General features: G+C 45.8%; 1 protein-coding gene across 3 annotated transcripts in view; it reads right to left on the reverse strand.

Moving 5' to 3' along the window:
* The window catches only part of WBP1L (WW domain binding protein 1 like), a 58,482-nt gene that overhangs the window by 30,308 nt on the left and 11,295 nt on the right, over positions 1-16,879 (reverse strand). Inside the window, exon 2 of one of the 3 annotated variants that reach the window (XM_059054147.2) lies at positions 15,132-15,193. The exons of 1 other annotated variant lie outside the window; for it this stretch is intronic. In XM_059054147.2, the coding sequence (XP_058910130.1) occupies positions 15,132-15,146 (15 nt within the window). In that variant the 5' untranslated portion in view covers positions 15,147-15,193. Of the gene's footprint in view, positions 1-5,177; positions 5,399-15,131; positions 15,194-16,879 lie in introns of those variants that run through there. One more of the 3 variants, XM_059054145.2, reaches the window with a different exon arrangement.

A 16,879-nucleotide genomic window follows, 5' to 3' on the forward strand; every position in this document is an offset into this window, starting at 1 on the left:
AACAAATAGAGTCAAGAAGTGCTAGGGAGGAACTGGTATCCAGCTGCTAGGGAGTCAGGGCAGGGGAAGGAATTTTATAGCACAGTTTTGGGGGTTTTTTTTCTCCAAGTAGTCCCAAATTATTCTGTTTTCCTGGACTAAAATTTACCTCTTCAAGGAAAAGGGGTGGGAGGGGGTGGATCAAACTCATGGGATATTACTGGAGGAAGTGAATGTTTTCTTTGGCTCCATCCTGGATAAAAGTTTCAAAATCAGCAGATACAGTCTTCTTTTCCACCAAGTTACTGTCCAGTCCACTGGTTTCTCTTTGCTTTGATAACAAGAATGTGATGAAAAACAAGCACATTCCTCTAAAAAAGCAGCTTCTTGCAACAGAGATGGTTGGGGGGTTGGGAGGTGTTTAAAAAGTCACCTTGAAAGGGCTTGGACAAGAACCATCCTTTCTATTAGGTGACTGTAGGGAACTGAGGTGTTCTATGGAGCTGTCGCTTGCAGTTTTCACTGATTTTTACAAATCAGTGTTCCAAAAAGAATTTTAGCTTCCACCTCTGATAGTACAAACAACTGTTACTTGGTGTTTGCTGCATTTATATACAGCCAGTTCCCTTCCAGCAGGGTCTTGCTTACTTTGTCCTGAACCTGGTAGAGAGGCTAATTAAAATTAGCACACACAGGAGGGTAACGGTGATTGGGACACTCAGTCCCGTGCAGAGAACAGGGCCGCAGGGAGAAGGTCTGGCAGCAGGTTTGGTGCGGGAACCGTACCAGCGACGTGCAACAGCAGGACAGCACTGAGGAGACGTGGCCTCCAGAGCTACCGCTGCCAAACATTAGCTCTGTAATCTGGAATAGATAACTTCTTGAGTTTCTGATGCCTCACAGGTGAAAGGAGATAAGACCTCCTACTTGATGGGTGGCTGTCGTGACAAAATAATCAAAGTATCATGTCAACGTTGGCTGATATTCAGCAGTGTAGGGGTTAAATTGGAAGTTGGCAAATTCCGTCTGCCCTCTCCCTAGGCATGGCTTCCATGCTTGCAGCTCCAGGCTGCCTTCCCCGTGTCCAGGGAGTAACTGGGGTTCAACACTGGCTGCCCTGTCACATTCAGCACCAGGCCAAGCAGGGGCCTTTTCAAGAATACAAACAGCCCCCTGTGCCTCTAACCCATATACCCATACATTCCAACCTGGGCAAGGGCACACTGCCTAAGCGGGCCCCAGACCCACCCCAGTTTCACTGGGGACTACTCATTTCAGTATCAGGGATCATCTCACTTCATCAGTGAGGGCAATTTGGGGGATAATTTTCCCACAGAGAAAGGCAACATTCGAGGTACAGGATATAAATTCCTGTCTTGATGGATCTAGCCTGCATTCCAGCAACTAGAACTTGCCATCAACTGGTCCTTCCACATACCTACAGTGTAACAACTGAGACCACTGGACTGTGGAAAGGACCACCTGCAAAAGCCACCTTTCCACACCTCTGAACTGTACCACTCCATTCCTAATGTCACTCGCCCACCGCCACCTGCCTAACGTTCCATCACCTGCATGCTTGTTCTACACCACCTGCCTGACTGTGAGTGCACGGATAGCGTGTCTATTGATACCTCTTTGTATCCACAACATGCTTTGAGTAGAACAGGTGCTCAATACTTTTCAGATATAGATGCTGGTCATAAGAATCCTCCAGCATTATAAAATCAATACCTTCTGAATTAAACATGAAATAGAAATTCATTCAAATCAGCAGACCAAGAACATTCTGTTGCAATCTTGTTCTCTGAAAATCAGTGATCCATCTGTTAGGTATACAGGATGGATTCCCTCTTAACCAGAAAACTCATTTTCTGATCTTGCCAGATAATGAAGGGATGGCATGCTCAACTGCGTGTTGTATCTAAAATCTGGCACATGGTGCCATAGCCCAAAAGTTCAGTAGCTGACTCTCTTCCGAACTTCAGCCCTATTAAGCACAAAAAGACTGTTCTCTAGACAACACTAGCTTCCAGGGGGCTGTCTTAACTGTCCGTTGACTGGAAGAACTAATACAGCCTTGAGGACTATCTGCCCTTCACAGACACTGAATTCATGCCACACTCATTAGATGGAAGGTCCCTCACGCCTCCCTCTTTCTCAGTGTCATAAAGGACACCAATACTTGATGAACCGAGGTCCCTGTTTTGTCTCAGGCACACTTAATACCAAGACTCACAGATGACAGTTTCCCTTCTCATCTGCGGGAGAAAACAAAAACAACACTCCCAAACTGATCTGTCTGGAATGCTCTTTCCCCAACACATATGTCTGGTAAACTCCTACTCATCCTTTGAGACTCAGATCAGATATCACCTTCTCAGGAAAGCCTTCCGTGCCCACCCCCAGCCCCCCCAAGCCTGATTTAGATGCTTTCCCACCCTCTGCTGTCCTAGTCCCTGGGGATCCTCTGTTTCCGGCTTTAGCACATTGTCATGTAATTATTTCCCAGCCACTAAAGTGCAGGTGGGGGTGGGGTTGGCGGAGGAGTCTCTCAGAGTGGGGCCAGACACCGCAAGGGGCCGGACCACCTGGGGAATGCAACAGAAATGCAGATTCCTGGGCCCTGGGCCCACACCTACTGAATCTACATTTTAATAAGCCCCACTCCCAGGTGATTTTTATGCATTTTGAGAACTACTGCATTAGAGTATGAGCTCCTTGGAAGTAAGGACTGCGCTTTATTTATCCTTTGTGCCGGTTCGCATTCATTAAGTGCAGAGGCATTATTCAGTAGATGCTGCATGCATGAGAATCTTCCACAGAGTATGTAAAAGGGCACTCAGAGACAAATGTCTCATCGGGTACCTGGACCACCTAGAAACAACCTTCAGAAAATATGCCCCAACTGGAACAACGCATTAATCCAACTCCACTTTCACAGACACTGATAGGTAGTGAGAAAAACACCAGGCTTTGGAATTAAAAGACCTGGCTTTAAAACAGACAAACAAACAAACAAAACTTCGATTACCATTTCCCTAGCTAGCTGAGCAACTCTGGACAAGTAGCTTACCTACTGTAAGCCTCAGCATGCACTTCTGTAGAAATAGAATCACACTACCACATAAGACAGGGGTGTTATGTGGATTAAGAGGGAAAAAATATATGAAAGCACATATATATATATTATGCATGATAAAGACTAACAGCATATATGTCTTGTGTCATTTTCTTAAAAACAGAATTATCACCAAGTAATCTTTAGAAGGCTGGCTTTTACATAGCTCCAATAAAAAACAGTTACACTGTCAGACACAGAAATGCTAGAAATATACAAAATTATGTTACCAAAAATACTCAGGGTTTTTACAGGCAAAGTTTGAATCACAGAAGCCTAAGGCAGAAAGGGCCTCAAGAGGTCCTCTAGTTCCACCCTCTATCAGGAACCCGTTCAGAAACAAGAACAAAGATTCACCTGCTGTGGATCCTCTGAGATGCTCCCCACAACCAACCCAGTTCTTCACTCCACCCACCTCTGCATCCTTTCACTTAACTGAGCAGAGGTTACTGGACACGAGCAAGACTGGCAGTAAATTACACTGGTACAGTAAGCAGTGGCCTCCCAAGTCTTAGTCAAATGACCAAATCCCAGGGCCAGAGCTCCTGCCCACTACAACCTTCACCTCTGGAAAGGAACCAGTCCTCTAGCTTCTTGTTTCCTTACTTTTTTGCTAAATGCCTATTCTCAGTCAGCCAAGGTGCTAGTGTTTTAAATATTCTTTTGTGAAATCTTCCCAATGACTCTTCCAGTAGGTTTTATTGTTTCCATTTCAAAGATGAGGTTCAGAGCAGTTAAGCAGCCTCTGAGACCCAGGTGGGGAGCCAGGATATAGACTTGGGTCTTTCTGGTTCCCCAGCCCTGCTCTTTCCACTGTATCAGGCAGTTTCCAGCCGCTATCCCCCGCCTGCTGACATAACATGGGAGGCTTCATCCACCCTATTTCCAACGCTGCTCAAGATCCTTACCAGGGCTTACTCTGCCCATGGGTTAAAAGGACAGCTCTTCTTGAGGGACAGAGGAGGTGCTCAGAAAGGGCCCCCAACACCCTGCCTATCGGCTGCATCAAAGGAACTCTGAAGATTAACAAGAGCAGTAACGGAACGTGCGGAGCTTTTCAGAAAAGCTTACTTTTAAAAGAATTTCAGGCGACCCAAGGAAGACTCTAGCACTTTTCTAAGAGTGAGGTTAAACCAGCAGTCCCTAGCAGTGACTTTCTTTTCTAAGGCTTCCGGTTTGATCACATCTGTGGCTTTTCCTCCCCCAGGAACAGGCAGTAAAGGGTGTGTGTCTGTCCCCACCCCCTCTTACAGCCACCACTGGTTACAGTTACGCATTCCGATACAGACGTGCCTCTCAGACCAAAGAGGGGGCAGGGGTGGCCAGCTCTCAGAAGCCCTGGAACAAATAGTTGGCAACAGCTGTGTTCTCAGAAGACCGCAGTTGGTCGCTCGCTACTGTTTTCTCATTCCACACCAGGTTATCGGCTATAATTCAGTGCCCCTACTTCAAACAGCCGTGCGCAAAGCAATCAAGTCTCTGCCACAGGGGTCTGCTGGCTTTGAAAAATCGGTCAGGAAGGCCAAAATGTGGCCAGTGCCACCCCCATCCCTCTGAGGCATTCAGGCCGTGTCCCTCAGTCACGCAGCCCTGACCACACGCTGAGGAGGAGAAAGCCTCCGGGCGCCCTACCCTGTAAAAGAAGGCCCCGACCCCAACTCAGAATCTCTTCAGAACCAGGGAACTGTGAAGAAATCTCTGCTAACTAGCCAAATCAAAATGGAGAAGGAATAAAAGGGGGTTTGATCAAGAATCCCGCTCTGCCTCTCCCCCTCCCCAGCCTCACTCAACTGTTTCCTCCCTAAGGCTTTGGTAACGGTTTTATGGTGCTAATGGAAAATCAGAACGGAGGGCCCCAGAGAGACCTCGGGGAGGTAGGGGGTTAAGAACACGGTGGCTCTGGGAATAAGGAGCAACTACCAGGCAGGAAAGGAAGACTGGAAAACTCTGTGGGAGCTGGCCTGTTTTAACTGCGAGATATTTTCTAAAAGGTTCCCTCCGCCCAAAGCAGCAGGATGATAAACTCCCACCCTTCTTCCCTTCCCGAACCCGATCCACGGACCACCCGTTCCATTACCTGTCTAAGACCCAAAAGGAAAGGCATCCTGCAAGAGCATCGTCCACACTAACGTTGGGAACAAAGGGCTTTTTAAAGGTTAAGGTCTTGGAATGAGCATTTCCCCTGGTGGGCCTGGTACTCAGCGGTCCCGGTTAACCGGCCTTCCTTAGCAAAGAAGAGAAAGTAAACAGACTCCTGGGACCAAGCAGGCACTCTGCCTCCTGCTCTCCTCACTGCTTCCCCCCCACAGCCTCCCACCCCCAGCCTCCGCCTCCCACCCACCCCCCCCCCCCACCCACGCCTGGCTCCGACCCACCCCCACTTTCTCGTGACATATCTCAGACGCAGCAAAGCTGAAGCTGTCTGCCAAGGGGGAAATGACATCAGTTCAGGCACGTTAGAAAAAACTCCAGACAGCTGCTGCTGTGGAATACTGAGAAGGATGTGCTGCAAACCTACCAAGGCCTGCCCTGGACCCACCTAGGGCTGGAGCCCACAGCAGGAGGAGGATGGGGGCTGCTGCCCGCTGCCCGCTCCCATCGGCTCTGAGCAGGCTGGGCTGTACATAAATCAAGGCTCTAAGGCTGAAAAGAGCTACACTTCTCTGAATACCGACTGGATTCTAACAGCTCCCAAGGTATTGTTTCTCCTCCTTGGGAAAGAAAAGGAGGCCAGGGGCTGTCAGTTTCTCAGAAACTTTTCCTCCCCCCACCCCTGCCACAGCTGGTGCTCCATAAAAGTGCACTCCAGCCTGGTCGGTCCAACTTTCTCTAGGGATGGATGCAATTCACAGAGACAGGTTGGAGAGTCACCCCTCCCCCAGCAAAGGCAGGACCTGCTCCCTTGGGCGCTGACCTCTCAAGCCCTCACTTCAACAGGAGAGTTTATATTTCATAAACAAACTGCATGTACAGGTGCCAACATCTTTCCTCACTTGTCTTACAAAAGGTACAACAAGTCCCACCGCAGCCTCCAAGTTGCCAGTGAAGCAGATCATCTATATTTAAACCAACTCTTGCTTCTGAAAAGTTCACCACCTTAGGTTTGTCAGGCTTTCTTCTCTAAGCTCAGTTTATGGAGAAAACGGCTCTCTATAAGGTTGGCGTCCTCATCTGACTTCTCCCAGTCAGTGGTGTAAGCCAACTCTCATCTGGCCACTGTTCCCTCAACAGCAGGTCACAGTCGCTCCCTCCAGCCCTGAATCCTCTACCAAAGACAACGCTAGCAAAGGTCCGTGTGTGGATTTGGACTTGCAGAAATGACTCTCAAGGAGAACAATCTTCAGAGGAACTTTATCAACCCAAAGCTACTTCCTAATAATTATATTTCTGTCACTCAAAGCAAGTATATCTCATCTTTCTTTTTACTTTCTGCAACAATTTTCTTTCAGGTATACTTATCGAAGGCCGCTGTGGCACCGGCACTGTGCTGAGCAGACCCAGGTAACTCAGAAATGATTCTTGCAAATTAGTATCTGTCACCTCCACCTAGGACAATAAAGTAGCAGTACATAACACTTACAGCAAGGGGAGTTGCCAAAAGTACTTAGTGAATCCAGCCAGACACACAATATGCTTGCTGCAGGTCTACTGACGGTCAAGGTCACATCGACTTTCCTGACAAGGAAATGAATGAGCCAAGCCAGCTGGGCCATTTCCTGGAGGCTCACAAAAAAATGACTCACAGCCTCACTGCTTTGCAGAAGGGAAGAGGGGTGAAGTGGCTTCGGCTGCTGCAGGCGTCTGGGGACTAGGGAGCCTTTCTTCAGCAAATATGTATTCTCAAGACACGGTCATCCAGTCTATCCCATGCCTTGCTGCTACCCTCACATACAGGCCGAACTGCCAGACAGGCAGGCCTGGACATCAAGGCACAAGAGAGAAGAGGCTGCTCAACGCCCTCCTTTCATTTCCTCAGTTCCCTGGCAACCGCCGACCATCCCCAAACACACGCAGCATTATTAACTCTGACAATCAAACTGGAGAAAGGTGCATCCTCAGCCCCTCCTGGGCAACTCTGGTCTGAACGTACCTAACAAGAGAGTTAGGTGACACCTGCAGCTCTACAGAAAGAGTACATGGCATAAGTGTACTTATTCATTCATTCATTCCACAACTATTGAATGCCCACAGTGTGCCAGGGCACTGGTCTAGGTGCTGGAGGTACCGCCATGAGCAAAACAGTCAAGAACCCTTGCTCTAATGGGCAAAGGAAACATTCCACATTTCCAAATAATATTTATCAGCAGTCATCTCTGAATAAGTGGAACTGCAACAAAATTATTAGAAATCCAAAAATAATCTTGTGAAAAGTTCAATCTAAATTATCAAAATTGCAACATAGGCTGCCCAATTTCCTCCCAACCTAATGAATCATCCTTTTATGGATGCTACTCAAGACAGTGTTTCTAATCAGCATTTGCCTACTTTTATCTTCTTATAAGATTGTAAGTTCCTTGTGCAAGGCAGCATTAAATCCAAAACATTACACTGAGCACAACATCATATACTCTAACAAAGTGATCACTGAGAATGGCTTCTTTCTCACTGATCTACTTTTCCTTGCCCCTAGTCTCTGACCAACCCTCACTGAGCGCTAAGATTTGGGGATGAGGAGAAAAAGAAGCTGAATTGGCAAATGCAGGCATTCCCAGGAAGGTGAGTTCACTTTTCTCCATGCTCTACAAATATTATAACCCAGGGACACAGCAGTCAGTTTGGGGATTTAAGAGGCAAGAGGATAATCAGCAATTTCTGCTAGTCTGAGAAAAAAGGGTTCTTTTATGTAAGCGATCCAGGTTCATACATGGTGGACCAAAGCTAAGTCAAATCCTTCTTCAAACCATTTTGGTCATCTGCCTGACAATGTAGAATTTAATTCAATGCTGAATTCACCAATTTAAAAAAAAAAAAAAAAAAGGAAGAGTCACACTAAACCGGGATGAAGCAGGATTATGTTGTCAAAATGTTGCAATTTAATCCCACTACTGGGCATATACCCAGAGAAAACCATAATTCAGAAAAGACACATGCACACCAATGCTCACTGCAGCACTATTTACAATAGCCGGGTCATGGAAGCAATCTAAATGCCCATCGACAGGTGACTGGATAAAGAAGATGTGGTACATATATACAATGGGATATTACTCAGCCATAAAAAGGAACGAAATTGGGTCATTTGTAGAGACGTGGATGGGCCTAAAGACTGTCATACAGAGAAAGAGAAAAACAAATATTGTATATTAACGCATATATGTGGAATCTAGAAAAATGGAACAGATGAACTGGTTTGCAAGGCAGAAATACAGACACAAATGTAGAGAACAAACGTATGGACACCAAAGGGGGAAAGTGGGGGTGGGTATGAACTGGGAGATTGGGAGACTGGGATTGACATGTATACACTAATATGTATAAAATAGATAATAAGAACCTGCTGTATAAAAAATAAAATAAAATTCAAAAAAAAAATGTTGCAGTTTAACACCTGTTTATGGCCCCAAGCAATGTCTGAGACATCCTTCCACTGACCCAGACCCCTCTTTCCCAGTTCAGAGAACTCACAAAGATAGTAATGCTGGAATCCTTTGGATTAAATTACTATTTAAGAAGACAGTGTTTGGGGCTTCCCTGGTGGCGCAGTGGTTAAGAATCCTCCTGCCAGTGCAGAGCACACAGGTTCGAGCCCTGGTCCGGGAAGATCCCACATGCCGCGGAGCAACTAAGCCCGCGAGCCACAGCTACTGAGCCCACGTGCCACAACTACTGAAGCCCGCGCACCTAGAGCCTGTGCTCCACAAGAGAAGCCATCAAAATGAGAAGCCCGCGCACTGCAACAAAGAGTAGGCCCCGCTCACCATGACTAGAGAAAGCCCACGCACAGCAACAAAGACCCAACGCAGCCAAAAATAAATTAATTCAAAAAAAAAAAAGAAGACATACTGTAACAGCATATATGTTCATGGCTAGTGGAATTCATTCCTTCACTGTACTTGATTTAAGAATCTTTTGGCAACTTTTCCTAAGCAGCCTACGCATTTATAATCTTTAAATTCTGCGAAGGAGGCAGGGAGAGACAGTTATTTGTTTATTACTGACAATGAGCCAGCCTCTGTGCTAGAACTTCATTTAACCAACATCTCACTTAATGTGACAACAATCCCATGATGTAGGTATTATTATCTTTATTGTTCAGTTGCAGAAACTGAACCATATGGAGACCTTGCCCAAGATCACACAGTAGGCAGAGGAAGAGCAAGGATGTGAATGAAATCTCTGGTTCCAAAGACTCTTTCCTTTACAATAATAATACAGGAGTCATGATATTAAACCAGAAGTTACCAATAAGGCAAAAACCAGATTGAGGGTCAGTTGAACCCTGAGCAGACATGCATGTCACTGATCAGTGCTCCGGAATCCTGTCTATAAGACTGTCACCTATACCGGATCTGACAGTGGTGTTCCCAAGGGTGGAGTCAGGGTGCTGGGGCCCCAGGACTCCCATTCTGACCCACTTTGGGGCTGAGCTCTGTGAGGTAAATGACTGGGGAAGTCCTCAAGTTCTCATACGTTCCCAACACACAATGGGTCCCCACACAAGGAGCAAGCTGGCATGGAAGGTCTTCCATGCCTTGGACCTCAACTAATCTGGTGAAGTGCTTGTCATCTGGCCAGTGGAGGCTAAAGGAGACTAGGGTTGAGGGCCCCTGAGTTTCTCATTTCGCAATCAAGGAATCTGAAGAAAGAGGGTTTTGTCAGAACAGGACGGCAACTGCCAGGCTTCTAGGGCAGGAGATAATCTCCAGACCTAAAGCCTTTTTATTTCCAGGAGTTTTGAGTAGAGGCTGCTAGGCAGACACAGAACATCTAAGATAAAAATAAAAGACCTTTCTTATCTTTCTCGGGTTGTGCACAAGCACATTTAAATGCCCTAGAGTTCTGACTCAAAAAACGCAGAAATGAATACTCACCCAAACCCCAAACCAATGGGAGCGCCACAATCAAAGTCAAACCAAGATATTGTCACGTCATGAATGCGAGGCTTGGCATCAATAAAAGCATCCTGAAATAATTATTTTGGGGAATGCCATAGGAAGAATTCCAAGCCCAGAACAAAGATTTGCAGAACCTTGCCAAGTAGAAATGTTAAGGACTGCTCAGCTGCCAGCAACCAAGAACACTAGATTATCTGTGTCCTGGGGCTGGACAAAGGCAGACATGTAGCAAGCCTGCTGAGGTAAGAAAACACACCTCTCCTGGGCTCCGAGCAGGACAAGGAGTTCTACAAGTCACAGGGTCTGTTTCTTCTACAAGGCATCCATGAAAACCTGTGGACGCTCTCCTACTATTGTGCTGAGTCTTCCCACAAGTTGGGCAAACAGCCCTCAACTGCAAATCACTTGCTAAACATCAAGTGATATGTTTCAGAGAGGGAGGATCCTAACCTACGCTGATATCTCATATTTTACAGACGAAAAACATGAGCTTCAGTGACGTTAGGTAATCATTCAAGGACACACAGCTAGTAGGCAGTGGAGCCAGCATTACAACCAGGTCTGTGTGGCTCCAGAATGGCTTGAACACGCCTGGAGACAGTATTTTGATATTATACCCGTCACTTCCCCCTCTTCTGTGACATGATAGTCACAGTCGCATCCAGCCACCCAGGATACACCATGGAGATGAGAAGGATGCAACACTGGATGAACTGGTCTTGCCCTGGAGGATTTGACTTATTCGATTACACAGAGAGAAAAGACAGCAGACAGAGACAAACGTAGGCACCCTACAACAAATGTGAGGGGAGGAGTAGAGGCAGTAAATGCATGAAGGGCTTGAAGAAGGGAAGCTATTGAGGGATAAAATGGCCAAAGAAAGTTTTACCAAGAGATGGCTCACTAAAAATCATGTAGGGTTTGGGGGAGAAGGTGAACACACTAAGCAGGGCCAAGCATGACTGAAAGCATGGAAACAAGGGCACACGGGGCATCTGAGAAAGGCAAACGACAGGCAAAGATCAGCTGGAGGTACAATGCATACATGTGTGTATTTAATTTGTAACCAGCATATCTTTTCTTTCTGGTGACTACTACTAAAATATGATAAATCTTGAAGTTGACTTTGTGGGGGGGGATGTGGGAGGTGGAGAGAAGACACCCATGGCAATGGTACAGCCTTAGCCTTTTTTTTTTTTTTTTGCGGTACGCGGGCCTCTCACTGTTGTGGCCTCTCCTGTTGCGGAGCGCAGGCTCCGGACGCGCAGGCTCAGCGGCCATGGCCCACGGGCCCAGCCGCTCCGCGGCATGTGGGATCCTCCCGGACCGGGGATACGAACCCATGTCCCCTGCATCGGCAGGCGGACCCTCAACCACTGCGCCACCAGGGAAGCCCTTTAGCCTTTTAAAAAGAGAGAAAAATCAGGGCTTCCTGGTGGCGCAGTGGTTAAGAATCCACCTGCCAATGCAGGGGACATGGGTTCAAGCCCTGGTCTGGGAAGATCCCACATGCCACAGAGCAACTAAGCCCACGAGCCACAACTACTGAACCTGCGCTCTAGAGCCCACGAGCCACAACTAGGAACCCACGCACCACAAATACTGAAGCCCACGCGCCTAGAGCCTGTGCTCCACAACAAGAGAAGCCATTGCAGTGAGAAGCCCTCGCACCGCAGCAAAGAGTAGCCCCCGCTCGCCGCAACTAGAGAAAGCCCGTGTGCAGCAATGAAGACCCAACGCAGCCAAAAATAAATAAATTTTAAAATATATATATATATATAGAAATAGCTCATAAACAATCACAACAAATAAACTTTAAAAAAAACTTTTTTAAAAATAAAAATTAAAAGAGAGAAAAATCAAAGTAGAGGAAGCTGAAACCAGTTTACAACAGCTTCCTAAGGCTCCTGCCTCTTGCTTCTCTGCCCCCTAACAAGAAAATCCTTTACTGCTGACAATCAATCACACCACTGATATTTATCACCTTCATGGATAAACATTTACTGCCCTCTCTGGAGAGTCCAGGGGTCTCCGAAACTCACCACTGACGGGGGGCTGTCACTGATGGTTAGTGTGCTGTTGCTGGATCTGCAACTTCAGCTTTATCAAGTACAACAGCAGTCTTTGTTTGTTTTTATACCAAAATGCTAGGTTCATTTTTCCTGCCCTGAAAACAGTTCACCAAACTGTCAAGTAGCCAAGAATTACATGAAAATCAGCAAGCTACAACTCAGGGACTCAGGGCTGTCCCCAGAAATACTTCACGTCTCCTCACAAACTGCTCCCTAAACCAAAGATCAGAATAAGAAAAAAAGGGGGGGGGGACCTAGGTCACACCAACTACATGATACACTCTCACATGTAACTTGGAAAGAGAACTCCATTTAGGAAAATTAGACTTCAAGGTCCCCACTAAATCTGATTTCATCTTTCACTTATATTTACGTTTAGGGCAGGATAGAGAGACATTCCACTTTTGGTGCAATGGTGGTAGGCCCAAGGTAAGGGCTAACATCATGGTCATTTTATTAAAGGTACCTCAACTCTACGTCCCTAGAAGCAGCTGTGGGCCCCCTGGGTGCCAAGTCATAAGAGCAAGTGTGCACACTCCAGTGAGAGATCATCTTGGTTGTGATTTTATAGGAAAATCCACTTTTTTTTTAAACATCTTTATTGGCGTATAATTGCTTTACAATGGTGTGTTAGTTTCTGCTTTATAACGAAGTGAATCAGTTATACATATACATATATCCCCATATCCCCTCCCTCTTGCATCTCCCTCCCACCCTCCCTATCCCACCCCTCTAGGTGGTCCCAAAACAGAGCTGATCTCCCTGTGCTATGCGGCTGCTTCCTATTAGCTATCTATTTTACATTTGGTAGTACCACTCCCTCTTTCACATGCTCATAAATTCAGCAAAGTTATTTATTCTCAGGCCTATCTCCTCTTCTATAGTATAAGCAACTTAAGGGCAAGATGGGTAACTCTCATTTCTGTGTCCCTCACAATACCAAGTAATGCCTCACACAAAGCAGGCCCTCAAGAAAAACTGGTTACATGGATGAAGAAATTGATGACTAAAGAGAAGATGGTAAAAATGAAGCTAATGCAGCTAAATCCCCAAACATTTGGGCAGGTGACTTTTTCTGGTCACAGAAACCTGAAAAACAGCTAAGAGATAAGGAGTGCACCAGGATGGTACTCTGAGCTCACAAGGCTAGAGGAAGGGATTGCGAAATCCTCTAGGTATCTAATTTCTCAGCTGAGGAATTTGAAGCACTTAAGCCATCTCAAAAGCAAAACTGCCTCCCCCTCAAGGCAGAGCTGGGACGTGATCTAACGCCCAGATCTAACGTGACAGTTTTTCCTTTATGGGGAATGGGATGAAGCGGCTTCTGGTTCTGCCTACCGTTCCCCAGAAACTCTATTAGCAACACCTGGAAGTCGCCTTTTTTGCTTAAAGGATTGTGAAACTTAATAAGGCCTAGTTGGAAACACAGCTCCTGGCACTAGGCCTTCCCTCAGTTCCTGGATCTATCAAATATTACCTCCTCCTTCCTTAGGCTGTTCGGTAACCAAATCTACTCCAGGTCTAATATTTCATGGTCAAAAATACCAGCAGAAAACTTTATGACAACTTAAACCTCCTATAAGCTGTAGGGAGTGGGGAAACTTCTGGAACACGCACGTCCACACCCCAAGTAAAATGATGACTGAAGGTGGTGAAACTGGAGAGGGAATCACACCAGATGCAGGGACGCTGGACCTTTCGTCACATTACACCCAACCATGGGCCACACCTGAACCCTGGATTCCCAGGCCGCAGACAGTGAGGCAACACAGGATGACAGCAGTTTCAAAAACACCTGACCCGGGGTCCAAATCGTGAAGAAGGCACTACAGCAACGCAGAAGTGGGCAGGAAGACCCTACTCTATAAGCAGAAAACGTAGGGGGAAAACGCTGGAAGGGCCTTTGAGAAAGCATCCCCCATCACAGCAAGAAGTCAGCACAAGTCACTGTCCCTCCCTGAAAAGAAGTAGCAGGTGCCAATATCTTATCTTTTATATCCATCATTCCAAAGTCCTTCACTTTTCTCAAGATGCACATTCTTGGCAAGATGTGCTCAGTATTATTGAGAATTACATTTTTTTTTTTTTTCGGCTGCACCGTGCAGTTTGTGGGATCTTATTTCCCCAACCAGGGATCGAATGAACCCGGGCCCTCGAGGGTAGGAGCACAGGGTCCTAACCACTGGACCACCAGGGAATTCCCAGTGTTATAGAAAAGGTGGCACTAACCATTGAGAGACACAATAAAGCATCATCCTTGCAGGGATCTCAGGTTTATAAACTACTTTCACATCCCTTTTCATTGTTCCTTATATCAGCTGGTGATAGGGCCAGGCAGTTACCATCCCCACTTGCCGGGCAGTATACTGGTCTGGAAGTGTGAGTTGACCTAGGCCTAGGGTTTCTGACTGAAGAGGCAGAGGTCTTCCCATGGAACCCCAGTGATTGACTGCCTAGGGGCAGATTTTCCTTTAAGCTAGACTCTGTCAGGGCTCTGGCACTCTACCATGCTACCACCTATTCTCATGACCCTGGGCCAATTACTTCACCTCTCTGAGCCTTCATTACTTTTATCAGCATCACCCAGAGACCGCTCCGAGGCAGCCATTTCTGCGATAAGAGGCTCACATGGTTAAAGAAGTTTACCGACCCTTTTGGAGATTCACAATGCATGTGCTTTACAGTTAAGCCTCTGAAGGGTCCCACAGTTAAGAAGCCTGTTCAACCCTAAATCTCCTACATTTCAAACAGCACAGCCTCTCTTACCGAACATCTGTTCATAGCATCATTATCTCTACAGTGTCTTTCAGCCTCCAAATTCTATGTTCCATCTCTCCCTCAGCAGCGTTGCTCATTAGCCATGAGACACCCCCCCTGCCGCCCCCCGCCCCGCCAATACTGTACCTTGAGGGAGGGCATGGTCAGCCAGACACGGGATGGGGACACCCAGCCTAGGCCCTGGAGAGCTGAAAGAGAAGATACGCAAACAGGGTCTCCTCATTTTCCCAGGTTTCTCTGAACATTTGTGCAATCTCAGATAAGAAGAGGATTTTTCCAAAAATTCTCCCTACACTAGAAATTGAGGGCAAAAGTCATAAGTTAATCTTTCACTTTATATACTGGACAGAGGTTGGAAATGGATGTGTCCCAAAAAAAAGAAAAGTTTTGAGAGGGGAAAAAGGGGGGAGCGGGCTGCCATGATTAAAACTTCACCACTAGACCTGTTCAAGTAAAAAAGAAAAAGCTGTGGTTGGAAGGGTACTTTTGATACTCATAGGATTAAAGCGTGTCACTGAGGAGTAACTTTTTTAAAGTAGTGTGACACAGGGTTAATTACTCACGAAAACTGAAGAACTATCATAATTAGCTGAATTTTCTAATAGTATTTTTACCCCTAGATCCAAATTAAATTCTCACACACAAGATCCTCTCCTATAACATTAAGGAATTATTGTCAATTTTTTAGGGTGTGATATGGGAGGCTGGTTATGTTCGGGAACATAGTCCTTTTATCTTTTAGAGATTCAAACAGAACTATTTATGGTTGAGATGATATGAAGTCTGAAATTTGCTCCAAAATAATTTCACTGGGGATAAATGGAAGTGAAAGTGGATACAGTATAGATAAAACAAGACTGGACAAGACACTAAATTGCTGAGGTTGGGAGATGGGTACATGCTGGTTCACTCACTATACCATTCTTTTTTTTGTAAATGTTTAAAATGTTCCATAATAAAAAAAAATTAAAGGATTCTATTCTGAATAATGTCCATTTTTGACCCTAAATAATATTAAGTTTTACAGAGCCCTTAAAACAAATACAGAACACCAAAAGCTCAAGCAACAAAACAAAAACAGATAAACTGGAATTCATCAAAATTAAAAACTGTTGTACTTCAAAGGACACCATAAAGAAAGTGAAAAAAAAAAAGACTGGGAGGAAATATTTGCAAATCATTTATCTGATAAGGGATTCATATACGCTTCTTAACTGTGAGACTCTTCAGAGGCTTAACTGTAAAGCACATGCATCATGAATCTCCACGAGAAATGGTAGACTTCTGTGACCACAAGGGCGGCTTCCTCTTACAGCAGAAATGGCTGCCTCGGAGCCGCCTCTGGGAGATGCTCACAGAAGTAATGAAGGCTCAGAGAGGTAAAGTAATTGGTCCAGGGTCATGAGAAGAGATGTTAGCGTGGCTAGGTCTACAGTGCCAGAGCCCTGACAAAGTCTAGTTTTAAGGAAAACCTCCCCTTGGACAGTCCACTCACTGGGATTCTGTGGGAAGACCGCTGTCCTGTCAGTCAGATAAGGGCCTTTAAAACAAACAGAGGATTGAATAGGCATTTCTCCAAAGAATATATACAAATGGCCAATAAGAACACAAAAAGGGGACTTCCCTGGCAGTCCAGTGGTTAAGACTCTGAGCTTCCAATGCAGGGGGCAGGGGTTCAATCCCTGGTCGGGGAACTAAGATCCTACATGCCGCATGGTGTGGCCAAAAAACAAACAGACAAACAAACCAAACAAACAAACAAACAAAAAAGAACACAAAAAGATGTTCAACATTACTAGTTATTAGGGAAATACAAATCAAAACCACAGTGTGATACTACTTCACACCCACTAGGATGGTTATGATTTTTTAAA

This window comes from Kogia breviceps, chromosome 2 (genome assembly GCF_026419965.1).
Source record: "Kogia breviceps isolate mKogBre1 chromosome 2, mKogBre1 haplotype 1, whole genome shotgun sequence".
Lineage (NCBI taxonomy): Eukaryota > Metazoa > Chordata > Mammalia > Artiodactyla > Physeteridae > Kogia > Kogia breviceps.